At 40.4% G+C, this 12,796-nt stretch overlaps 1 protein-coding gene across 23 annotated transcripts in view; it reads right to left on the reverse strand.

Moving 5' to 3' along the window:
- The window catches only part of LOC311111832 (CUGBP Elav-like family member 1), a 39,709-nt gene extending 27,518 nt beyond the window's left edge, over positions 1–12,191 (reverse strand). For 22 of the 23 annotated variants that reach the window (XM_084154705.1, XM_084154708.1, XM_084154718.1 and 19 more), the window contains exons 1-3: positions 12,050–12,191; positions 10,852–10,896; positions 88–210 (exon numbers count right to left, since the gene is read on the reverse strand). In XM_084154705.1, the coding sequence (XP_084010831.1) occupies positions 88–191 (104 nt within the window). In that variant the 5' untranslated portion in view covers positions 192–210; positions 10,852–10,896; positions 12,050–12,191. The remainder of the gene's footprint in view (positions 1–87; positions 211–10,851; positions 10,897–12,049) is intronic. The other variant, XM_084154716.1, reaches the window with a different exon arrangement.
- Positions 12,192–12,796: the final 605 nt, after the last annotated feature.

Here is a 12,796-nt window from a genome sequence, read left to right on the forward strand (position 1 = left end):
CTTGAGTGGAATGTTGACCCAAAGCATACCAGTGTAGGCAGAGGGTCCACTGAAGGGCAAAAAGCAAGGGAGAGAAAGAGTTCTTACCCCCCCATGGTGGGTACCTCCAGGGCAGTGTGGGGAAGCTCACATTGTGGCTGCCCATGCTGCTCCGTGGACAGGTACAAGCCTTCAGCGTCGATGCTATCCATTCAGTGCCTTTCACAATCACTACAGAAACACACCAAACAGCACAGGACAAACATGACACTCATGTAGTCACAAGAAAAACACAAAACAGTGGATGGAAAGGACTTACAGTGGCTAAGACAAAGAGATCCAGAGTTTGACAGAGGAAAAAGTGTAACATGCACATGGAAGACATGAGAGAAATCAAAATGTACATGACAAAATTGGACACAATTACAGGCACTGCATGTAGGCTAGACTGTACATTGACGTTCTTTCTGGATGCAAACAAGGGCAGGCAACCTAGAGAACGTTACATGGAGTGCATAGCTACTAGAGTAGTGATTTGTCTTACTGCGTTAAGGAGGATATGAAATGAGTGGACCTAAAAATACTGCCTTCTCCTTGGCCTACATTTCAAAAATGAATTGCTGAGTTACTTTGTGCTTTTCTGAATGAGTTGCACAACAGGCTCAAGGGATGAGAGAAGGTCAATGTGTTATCAATCTAAGAACAAGGCATTTGGTTACAACAACCCTGGGGTGTAAAGGTGAAAAACTGCTTTCTGACACGAAGCACACCGACATTTACTCTTATTCAATTGACTAGCTGTGTTGTTGAAAGGCCCCAAGATTCAGGACTGTTTACATGGTAGATATCCATAGCTACTCCATCATGTCAAAAAGTGTTTAAAGACATGCTCCGGTACTTTGGCGACTAGTAAGTATTTCTTTTTAAACCTTTTTTGGGCTGGATGTGTCAATGTGTTCATACATGTATAAACTATGAACAGAATTACTGTCATACCTCAATTAGCTACAAAATCCCTAGTTTGAAAGCAACTGTTTTCTGGAAGCTGTGGAGCGCCATTTTCTCTACATTTCCTCCCACGTGGGCCAGCCCCCTAGAAATTAGAGTTCCGGCCAATGAGCTTCAGACCCTTGCCATTTCAGTGACAGCTAGCAAGATGCACACACAGTAGAGCGAGAAAGCGCAATGAAGTGGTGCACATATCTGCACATAGTCGGGGACCATTTTTGGGAACCGTTTTTGGGGTTGTGGGTGGTACTTTCAGAACTACTGGCTAAAAAGTATACAAAAGTACCAGATATCGCCTCCCGAATGGCGCAGCGGTCTAAGGCACTGCATCGCAGTGCTTGAGACTTCACTACAGACCTGGGTTCGTTCCCAGGCTGTGTCACAGCCGGCCGTGACCAGGAGACCCATGAGGCGGCGCACAATTGGCCCAGTGACATCCGGGTTAGGGGAGGGTTTGGCCTCTAGCGACCCCTTGTGGCGGGCAACAAGCTGACTGCAAGCTGACTTCGGTCACCAGCTGGATGTGTTTCCTCCAACACATTGGCTTCCGGGTTAAGCGAGCAGTGTCAAGAAGCATTGCAGCTTGGCAGGGTCATTTTTCGGTGGATGCATGGCTCTCGACCTTTGCCTCTCCCGAGTCTGTAGGGGAGTTGCAGCGATGGGACAAGACTAACTACCAATTGGATATCACGAAATTGGGGACAAAAAGGGGTAAAAGTACAAACAAAAAAACACAAAAAAGTACCCGAGATCCCTTTAAAGGTTAGGATTACTTTTCATCAATAACTAAAACATGAATACTAGGATAGTCTTTTTACACACACCAATGAGAGAAAATGAGTCCTTGATACTACTCAACTACAAATTGTGCAGATCTTCCATGACTCAAGTGAAAATGACTTTACATAAAAGAGAAACAATCATAGGCCTCTAACCTCAGACAAACATGTGTTGACTTTGTTGTTGTCAAAACTGTTGTATCCCAGCAACTCACATAATTGGCGAGAATGCCTTATCCTTTCACATGGCCAATTCATTTTCTGAACCAAGCAATGCACCAATCCTGGGCTAGGATAGTTTTGTTCACTGAGTGCTATGAATTATTGATCCGTTCTCAGTACAGCCATGCAATGAGTCCTATCTAACTGTAATCTCTCTGCTGGACAAAGCACAGGGCCCAGAGGGTTTACCTTAGGGGTCATCAACTAAATTCAGCCGCGGGCTGATTTTTCTTGAGTGGATGGTCGGGGGCCGGAACATGATTATAAATCATTTGTACTCTGCAAATTGACGCAAGAAGCCAAAACAGATATTGTATTTGACAAAAACAATAATTTCAAACCTTGATTACATTGGTACACGATCACGTCTCTATTTATGAGTGGAAATACTTGGGAATAGATTTCCTAAATTAAAATAATTGAGGTAAATTCCTACTGACTTTACAGTCTTATTTCCAAAAACTATAATAAACATTTAAAATGAGGCCACCAGTTGACGATCCCTGGTTTACAGGTACACATGTTAGCAAGCCTGGAATTTGTCCAGTAGTGATGAGCGACTAGTGCTTTTTGAAATCGGCTCGGTTTCGGTTCAATTTTTTTTTTTTAAATCAAGGTTTTCAATTTCGGTTTCGTTAATTGTTTTGGGACATTAAATATACCAAAACAATTAATACAAGTCCCATTATGGTAGTGACTGCCCATTACTGCATATCACTTACAGTGGGGGAAAAAACTATTTAGTCAGCCACCAATTGTGCAAGTTCTCCCACTTAAAAAGATGAGAGAGGCCTGTAATTTTCATCATAGGTACACGTCAACTATGACAGACAAATTGAGAAAAGAAATTCCAGAAAATCACATTGTAGGATTTTTAATGAATTTATTTGCAAATTATGGTGGAAAATAAGTATTTGGTCAATAACAAAAGTTTCTCAATACTTTGTTATATACCCTTTGTTGGCAATGACACAGGTCAAACGTTTTCTGTAAGTCTTCACAAGGTTTTCACACACTGTTGCTGGTATTTTGGCCCATTCCTCCATGCAGATCTCCTCTAGAGCAGTGATGTTTTGGGGCTGTCGCTGGGCAACACAGACTTTCAACTCCCTCCAAAGATTTTCTATGGGGTTGAGATCTGGAGACTGGCTAGGAAACTCCAGGACCTTGAAATGCTTCTTACGAAGCCACTCCTTCGTTGCCCGGGCGGTGTGTTTGGGATCATTGTCATGTTGAAAGACCCAGCCACGTTTCATCTTCAATGCCCTTGCTGATGGGAGGAGGTTTTCACTCAAAATCTCACGATACATGGCCCCATTCATTCTTTCCTTTACACGGATCAGTCGTCCTGGTCCCTTTGCAGAAAAACAGCCTCAAAGCATGATGTTTCCACCCCCATGCTTCACAGTAGGTATGGTGTTCTTTGGATGCAACTCAGCATTCTTTGTCCTCCAAACACGACGAGTTGAGTTTTTACCAAGTTTTTACCATATTTTGGTTTCATCTGACCATATGACATTCTCCCAATCCTCTTCTGGATCATCCAAATGCACTCTAGCAAACTTCAGACGGGCCTGGACATGTACTGGCTTAAGCAGGGGGACACGTCTGGCACTGCAGGATTTGAGTCCCGGGCGGCGTAGTGTGTTACTGATGGTAGGCTTTGTTACTTTGGTCCCAGCTCTCTGCAGGTCATTCACTAGTTCCCCCCGTGTGGTTCTGGGATTTTTGCTCACCGTTCTTGTGATCATTTTGACCCCACGGGGTGAGATCTTGCGTGGAGCCCCAGATCGAGGGAGATTATCAGTGGTCTTGTATGTCTTCCATTTCCTAATAATTGCTCCCACAGTTGATTTTTTCAAACCAAGCTGCTTACCTATTGCAGATTCAGTCTTCCCAGCCTGGTGCAGGTCTACAATTTTGTTTCTGGTGTCCTTTGACAGCTCTTTGGTCTTGGCCATAGTGGAGTTTGGAGTGTGACTGTTTGAGGTTGTGGACAGGTGTCTTTTATACTGATAACAAGTTCAAACAGGTGCCATTAATACAGGTAACGAGTGGAGGACAGAGGAGCCTCTTAAAGAAGAAGTTACAGGTCTGTGAGAGCCAGAAATCTTGCTTGTTTGTAGGTGACCAAATACTTATTTTCCACCATATTTTGCAAATAAATTCATTTAAAAAATCCTACAATGTGATTTTCTGGATTTTTTTTCTCATTTTGTCTGTCATAGTTGACGTGTACCTATGATGAAAATTACAGGCCTCTCTCATCTTTTTAAGTGGGAGAACTTGCACAATTGGTGGCTGACTAAATACTTTTTTTCCCCCACTGTATTAACCATCATTTATTCACATTACTTTAATAAAATATTTCAGTTGTGTATATATTATACTGAACAAAAATAAACGCAAAATGAAAGAATTTCTACGATATTTTACAAATAAGGAAATCAGTCAATTGAAATAAATTAATTAGGCCCTAATCTATGGTTTTCACATTACTGGGCAGGGGTGTAGTATGGCCCACCCACTTGGGAGTTGCCCACCCACTGGAGAGCAAGGCCCAGCCAATCAGAATGAGTTTTTCTCCACACAGAAATACTCAGTTTCAGACGATCCCGCAGGTGAATAAGCGGGATGTGTAGGTCCTGGGCTGGCGTGGTTAAAAGTTGTCTGCGGTTGTGAGGCCGGTTGGACGTACTGCCATATTGCCAAGCTAATAATAAAACAGTTGCTAAGGAGGTTGGCAGTCTTGCAGGGTTATAACATACACACATTCCTGGGACAAGAAACACCGCTGAGAAGTTTGCCATTGCCATGAATAACCAAAATGAAATAACACAATAATGCATTGAAAGCTCATTACAAGCTGTGAAACCCCTCAGTGAGTACGGTTAAATGCACACAATAATGATTATTGTGGATAATCAGATTAATATAATAGTTCATTTTAAATGTTTACATACTTTGCAAGACAAACGATTTCCCTAATAATCCTGTTTACATGGACACATCTGAAATCAGGCTACCTGACGGGACTTAAATTAATGCAGAAAATCGGCAATAACAAAAACAATGTTCTACCACAGCGACAATGTTATATTTTATTCTGAGTTCGGACAAAGTTTGCATGCGAAAACTATTTATAATATGCATACTTTGTTTTTCTGAACTCACTTCACTCGCGCAGAAGACGGAGGCTTGTGCTACCGGTGTTCGCCCATGCGCAGATCAAATACACTGCTGTAATGCCGATTTAAGCTGTTTACATGTCCTAATCATTTGAAAGCTTGTTCAGAAAACTAGCTGTTTTAATCAGCGTATGCTTACTTCAATTTTGACTTTACGCTGATTAAGATTAGCAGAGTAAAGTGTTTACATCTCCCAAATGGCTGGAAAGGTGGATGACGGCAGTAACTGATAACTGACTAAATTGTGTCAACTAAACAACCCTAAGCACACAGCCAAGACAACGCAAGAGTGGCTTCGGGACAAGTCTCTGAATGTCCTTGAGTGGCCCAGCCAGAGCCCGGACTTGAACCCGATCTAAAATCTCTGGGAAGACCTGAAAATAGCTGTGCAGCGACGATCCCAATACAACCTGACAGAGCTTGAATGGGAAAAACTCCCCAAATACTGGTGTGCCAAGCTTATAGCGTCATACCCAAGAAGACTCTAGGCTGTAATCACTGCCAAAGGTGCTTCAACAAAGTACTGAGTAAAGGGTTTGAATACTTATGTAAATGTGATAGTTTTTTATTTTTAATACATTTGCCAAAATGTCTAAAACCTATTTTTGCTTTGTCATTATGGGTTAGTGTGTGTAGATTAATGAGGGGGGGAAACAATTTAATCAATTTTAGAATAAGGCTGTAACGTAACAAAATGTGGAAAAAGTCAAGGGGTCTGAATACTTTCCGAACGCACTGTATATTTGCTACTGCTCGACTAAAAATATTGGTTGACCAACAGCCTATCGACCAAACAATCGGCAGTCGAATAATTGGGGTCAGCCCTAATTCCAGCGCAGACTGGAATCTGAAGATTCTTCTTTATTGAACAAAAGAAAATTCAGAAGATTCTGGATCCCTATTTTAACTGTAAAATATAACAGCCTAATTGTCAACCCAAAATTCATGACAATCACTGGATTAGGTTGCAGATCAAAATATCTTGCATTCCTGCATCGGCGTGTTAGATAAAAACGTATTTCTTGAATACAGGCCTCCTGTAGCTCAGTTGGTAGAGCATGGCGCTTGCAACGGCAGGGTTGTGGGTTCGATTCCCACGGGGGGCCAGTATGAAAAATGTATTCACTCACTAATTGTAAGTCGCTCAGGATAAGAGCGTCTGCTAAATGACTAAAATGTAAATGTAATACCAGTAGTATATTATACCTCTTAATAAACGCTGTGAATGACTTTATAAGTGATTACTTATTTATTCTATTGCGTGACCCAGCTTTTTTTGGGGTGAGATCAAATCATGGGCTGGTACCACCAACTGAAAAGGTTAGTGGTGCCAATGCCACCTGGGGAAAATGTTAGTAGAGAGCCCTATATTCCCTTCCCTCTTCCTGTTCTGCATCATAGTAAAATTCCTCTCCCTTTCCCTGCCCAGTCCGGTTTTAACCCTGACCCATCAGATATTATATGCACTCATCCATGACCAGTCTGTCTCACCAGAGCCCCACTAAGTCTGTCCTGCATATTTGGCTGCATACAGTGCCTACAGAAAGTATTCATATCCCTTGACTTATTCCACATTTTATTGTGTTACAGCCTGAATTCAAAATTGATTAAATTGTTTCTCACCCATACACACACACACAATACCCCATAACGACAATGTGAAAACATGGTTTTATAAATGCTTACAAAGTTATTGAAAATGAAATACAGACATCTACTTTACATAAGTATTCACACCCCTGAGTTAATATTTTGCAGAAGCAACTTTGGCAGCGATTACAGCTGGGAGTCTTTCTGGTTAAGTCTCTAAGAGCTTTTCACACCTGGATTGTGCAACATATGTCCATTACTCTTTTCAAAATTCTTCAAGCTCAGTCAAATTGGTTGTTGATCATCTCTAGAAAACCATTTTCAGGTCTAAATACCTACAGTCAACTTGTGCAATACGTTAGGCGATAAAGAACATTGCGTTCTTAATTTCAACTGTCACATTATTATGAAGCTTACGGTAGTCCCCAGTCACGTGGTGTTTGTTTACAAGCACACAATGATGAGAGACCGGAGCCTTGTGAGTCACTCACTGTTGTGCAGCATGCGCCAGGTGATTTAATTACAGTATGGAATTAATAACTAAATGTTTGCCATCTTATAACTATTAAGTTACCTGTCAGAAATGAGCTAAATGCTCTGCAGTTGTGCATTTGGTTTGCTAATTTAGTAGCTAGTTAGCTATCTAGCTAAGTGGTTAGCTTCTTCCTAAATCAAGCATCCGCTTGGTAACAGCAGAGAATCCACTCCTGGATCAAGAGCCTTGCTGGCTATTATTTGTTTTGAGCGTGCAGCAAACTGTAAGTAGCATTTGAGTTACTTGTATACTTTAGGTCAGAAACTGTACAAAATGTTTGCAATGCGCTCGTTAGCATTTAGTTAGCATTCTCTATAAGATTTTACACGTACTTGTTAGCATTGCTAACCTTTGGATTACAGAGTATTAGCGGGTTTTGACAACAGTGCCCCTTGTGTTCAGTGCTGGTATTACTGAATATCCCGGTATGGCACAACACAAGGTCGGTATGAAGGTATGACAATCTGGATACCACCCAAGCCATAGATTTTCAAGTTGATTTAAGTCAACATTCACTGTCTTCTTGGTAAGCAACTCCAGTGTAGATTTAGCCTTGCGTTTTAGGTTATTTTCCTGCTGAAAGGTGAATTAATCTCCCAGTGTCTGGTGGAAAGCAGACACAACCAAGTTTTCCTATGATTTTGCCTGTGCTTAGCTCCATTCTGTTTCTTTTTTATCCTGAAAAACTCCAGAGTCCTTAATGATTACACGCATATCCATAACATGATGCAGCCACCACTATGCTTGAAAATAAAGAGAGTGCTACTCAGTAATGTGTTGTATTGGATTTGCCCTAAAAATAACACTTTGTATTCAGGACAAAAAGTGAATTGCTTCAACACATTTTTTTGCAGTATTACCTTAGTATTGCCCTGTTGCAAACAGGATGCATATTTTTGAATATTTGTATTCTGTCCAGGCTTCCTTCTTTCCCCTCTGTCAATTAGGTTAGTATTGTGGAGTAAATGCAATGTTGATCCATGCTCAGTTTTCTCCAATCACAGCCATTAAACTCAAATGATTTTAAAATCACTTTGGCCTCTTCGTGAAATCCCTGAGGGGTTTCCTTCCTCTCCGGCAACTGAGTTAGGAAGGAGGCATGTATCTTTGTAGTGACTGGGTGTATTGATACACCATCCAAAATGTAATTAATAACGTCACCATGCTCAAAGGGATTTTCAATGTCTGCTTTTTTTTTACCCATCTACCAATAGGTGCCCTTCTTCGCGAGGCATTAGAAAACTTCCCTGGTCTTTGTGGTTGAATCTGTGTTTGAAATGTACTGCTCGACTGAGGGACCTTACAGATAATTGTATGTATGGGGTACAGACATTTGGTAGTCATTCAAAAATCATGTTAAACACTATTATTGCACACAGAGTCCATGCACATTTTTACTCCTGAACTTATTTTGGCTTGCCATAACGAAGGGGTTGCATACTTATTGACTCAAGACATTTCATTTTTTGATTAATTTGTAAACATTTCTAAAAACATAATTCCACTTAGACATTACGGGGTATTGTGTGTTTGGCCAGTGACAATATCTCTATTTAATCCATTTTAAATTCAGGCTGTAACACAAAATATGGAAAAAGTCAAGGGGTGTGAATACTTTCTGAAGGCACTGTATTTTACACGTACAATATTCATATACATTTACACAGTTTATACCACATGTAACCATAGGCTGCCACACTAAAGCAAAAAAATTACGAAGTACGAATGCATACCGAGAAATTATCATATTGATCACATGCTTTTGTAATAATAAAGTTGGTATGTAAAGAAAAGAGAAACAACCCCCGCGGAAACCAGGTTTTCCACCCCTTCCCACCCCGCCTAGCAAAACATGTTGGTTTGCAGTCCCCACCCCCCCATATCTCTATCTACCAACGCCCACCACCCCTTAACCCGTTTTGCACATTGTAACGTTCAATTGAACAGTAACTCAATGTCTCGATGCCCGTCTGCCTGCTTTATATAGCAAGCACGGCCACGTGACTCACTGTCTGTAGGAGCGAACCATTTTCGTGAACGTGTACCTAATAACTGACCACTGAGTGTATATTTTGTTTGTATGTATGTATGTGTGTGTTGGGCTTTAGCTGAGATTATTCTTTACAGAGTCAAGTATATTTGTCCAGGCCTCAATTGTTTCTTGACTAGCACCATTCATTCTCACCTTCAATAATTTGAATGTTATAACTTCTAAAAATAACTGTATCCATTGGTGATTTGAGAGAGTGGGCTATTTGCCATCTAAGAGCCAACATCTTTTTTGCGGCAGTCCTGCCTGCCAGCAATAATTGTCTCTGATTGACAGAGATTCAAGGAACTGTCATCGTTAAGTAACATAGAAGATGCAACACATTTAATATTTACATTCATGCACTTCGTCCCAGAAGCATTTAACTGCATGGCACTCCAACGTCATATGAAGGAATGTGCCTACCTGATTTAGGGGACACAGTGAACAGTTGGGAGTTAGGGCCAATTTGATCGTAAAACTTTTCCTTGGTGTTAAATGCAGTCTGTGAACAAACTTTAAATGTATAAATTGATGGTTCGGATTACGGGACGCCAAGGTCATATTTTTCCATATTCTGTTCCAATTAAAGGGTTGCTCAGATTCACTTAGATCTGTGGACCATACGGGCATGTCATTTTGATTCCCAGTTACAAGCACTTGAATGCACTAATGACTCAATTATATATGCACCAAAATTAAAATCTGTTTGTCTGAAGTGCCTAGTGGAAGCCTAACACTAAGATCGTATTTTATAACTTAGCAAAACATTTTGGCAATAGAATAATCTTTCAAATGACGCCCACCTGACCCAAATTGGGATTTATAATAGAACGTTTTTGGATTGCGTAATCTTACCTTGAGTAATAAAAGTGAATTGAAATTACTTAGGAACTGTGCAGTTTGGCATGGTGTGTGGCCACTTGGAGACACCAGTTAGACCTCTCACTCAATCCCTTAATTGTTTTTTCTTGTTGCACCTACCAACATTTCAATGAATATTCTTCATTTGTTACTGAATGTATCCAGAGTATTTTCAGATTTCATTATTGACAAATGCTGTGAAAAGTACACTAAATGTAAAATGCACATACAATCAAAAGTGTAATGTTTGGATTCAGTTTTGTGTCAGGTGAACTGTTGTGTCCTCACCTTTGGTCTGATAATGTCCCCATAATCTCCAAAGTGTTCTTATGCATTTGCATTTTATATTTATTCTGTTAGAAACATTTCAATTTGGCCATAAGAAGGCTACGAGTTGTGGTTCAAATGGGTAATCATGTTTAGCCTCGTGCTTTTTCTGCCCATGTGATGAAAAATAGCCTACTTGCCCTGCGTCAAGGCATTGAAATAGCCTTATTGTTTCAGTGACTCAATAGGCTACTACTTCAGCTCTTTGAATACAATTTTAAGCCAGCTGAGACCATTACTTAAAAGGACATTATGAAGATGTAGTCTGCCTCTAAGCAGTAGATGAGTCAGAAAGAAGAGTGGCTGAAAATGACTAGCCTGATGACTTACCCTGGGTTTGCTTGTCACGTAGGTAATGGTTCTTCCCCCTTTATCCTGTTAATAAATAGACATATAATGAGCAAATCTGTGTGATTGACATTTAACAGCCATTCATTCTCACTTTTGGTGTTTTAAGCAATAAGACGAGTCAGAGCTGATGATTTGCTTCTGAGATCTAAACCTACTAACAGGCAAGTTCTCCAGTTTGGAGGACTACATGGCTCCATGACAACTTAACTGCATTGAATAACTAACACAAGCCATCTTCAACTTGTCATGCATACCACCACCACCCTCATCCAGTGTAGCACATTACCAGTGCTGTAGGTGAAATTGCAACGCCCCAGACAGTGACATGACAACACTGAATTATTTGTATGCAATCAATTTCAGTAAATGTGTCAATACTTCAAACATTTCTTATGCTGCATCTTATATGCATAATGAAACATTGATAATGTCATGTGAGGTTATGACCACTGGTCTGTTTGACCAAACTCCATCTCATAAAATTAGTCATTACTCCAACCGAACCTGTAGAGAACCAGTTGTCATCCATCAGAAATTCTCTAGACACATAACAGCTACATTAGACAGCTACATTCTTACTTCAGAATATCTTCTCGATTCAACGTTTAGAAATTAATTGTGAAATGGCTAGCACCTAGCGAGCCTATTTATTTCGGCATTTTTGTTCTAACGTTAGGCGAGCAGAAATAAATAGATGCTTTGCTTATTTGTTTCAAGTGTATTGAGCATCAAATCCAATATATTACCAGATGTGGCACCTAACAGTAGCTGTTCTGTGAAACAGCAAGTGTTGTTGCTAGCTAGCCAACTCGTAGTGTGAGGCTAGCTGTTTAGAACCAGGCTTGGTGCTTGTTGATAAGCACACTGACAGGCTATTTCAGTCTTCTGTTAGCTAGCTAAATGCAAACATTATCAAAAGAAGAACCATGCGTATTTGGGAAGCATTAGCTAGCAGTTTGTATTTTATTTTTTTGGTAAGAATGGTTCCATTTACCAAACAGGTAGCTAGCTTTCTGTAAAGCAGTTTAATGACGCATGTTGTTTGTGACTCTCTTTGCTGAGCCAGCTGACTGATCCATAAACAAGCCAAATGTGCGCCGCTATAGCATTGGCAAGATCACACATTTGATAGCTAGCTAAATTAGCTGGCAAATAATTTTACTTTTACCCTACTTACCTGTGTGATGTCTTAACTTTAAATGCAACTAGCTAAGTGTTTCGCCAACACAGTGTGTTATCAATATTTGCTAAGTGTATGTTTGGTGGCTTATTAATTATTTTCTTCACCAGCTCACTTTTAGACTTGTACTTCTATCTTGCAAGGGAGCTGTGCAAAATGGCGGTCTTTCCTGCATTTACCATCAAACTCTCGGAAACAGGGGATTGGGGGTGTGACCGTCGAGGATGTTTTTTTAATTGAAGTGAATGTTGGACCAAACAATGTTTGCAAAAAAAAATTTGTAAGCGTTTTCTAAATGTGTGTTATATTTAACTATTTTCCTTGCGTTTTCGGGTCGCCTTTAGACCCATTGTGCCATTTAGAATAACAAGTGTCCTCCCCACAACATGGTAAGTTCTAGATCCGTTCTAATGGAAGGATGTGATGTAGTCATTCTGTTATTTTATAGCTCAATGGTCAGCTGCAAAATTATTGCGTTGCCATTCAATTTATGTTGATCAATGTCTTTTGATGTAAGTTGCCTCTTCTCCAGGTGCAAGAGAAAAACAACATTTTGAGCAGCGTGTGAAACGAATTCTGAGAAGTCTGTTGTACAACACTGTCTACATCTGAAACAAGCAATTACACAGATGTTAATGTTTCTCAGCTGATGGTTGCCAGGTTTTGACAGCTGGTTGATCCTGCCCCAGTATCTGCTTTTAGAGATGTTGATGAAGCTCCGATTCAAACTAGACAACTCTGCAA

The sequence above is a fragment of the Coregonus lavaretus genome (genome assembly GCF_964263955.1).
Source record: "Coregonus lavaretus genome assembly, chromosome: 37".
Lineage (NCBI taxonomy): Eukaryota > Metazoa > Chordata > Actinopteri > Salmoniformes > Salmonidae > Coregonus > Coregonus lavaretus.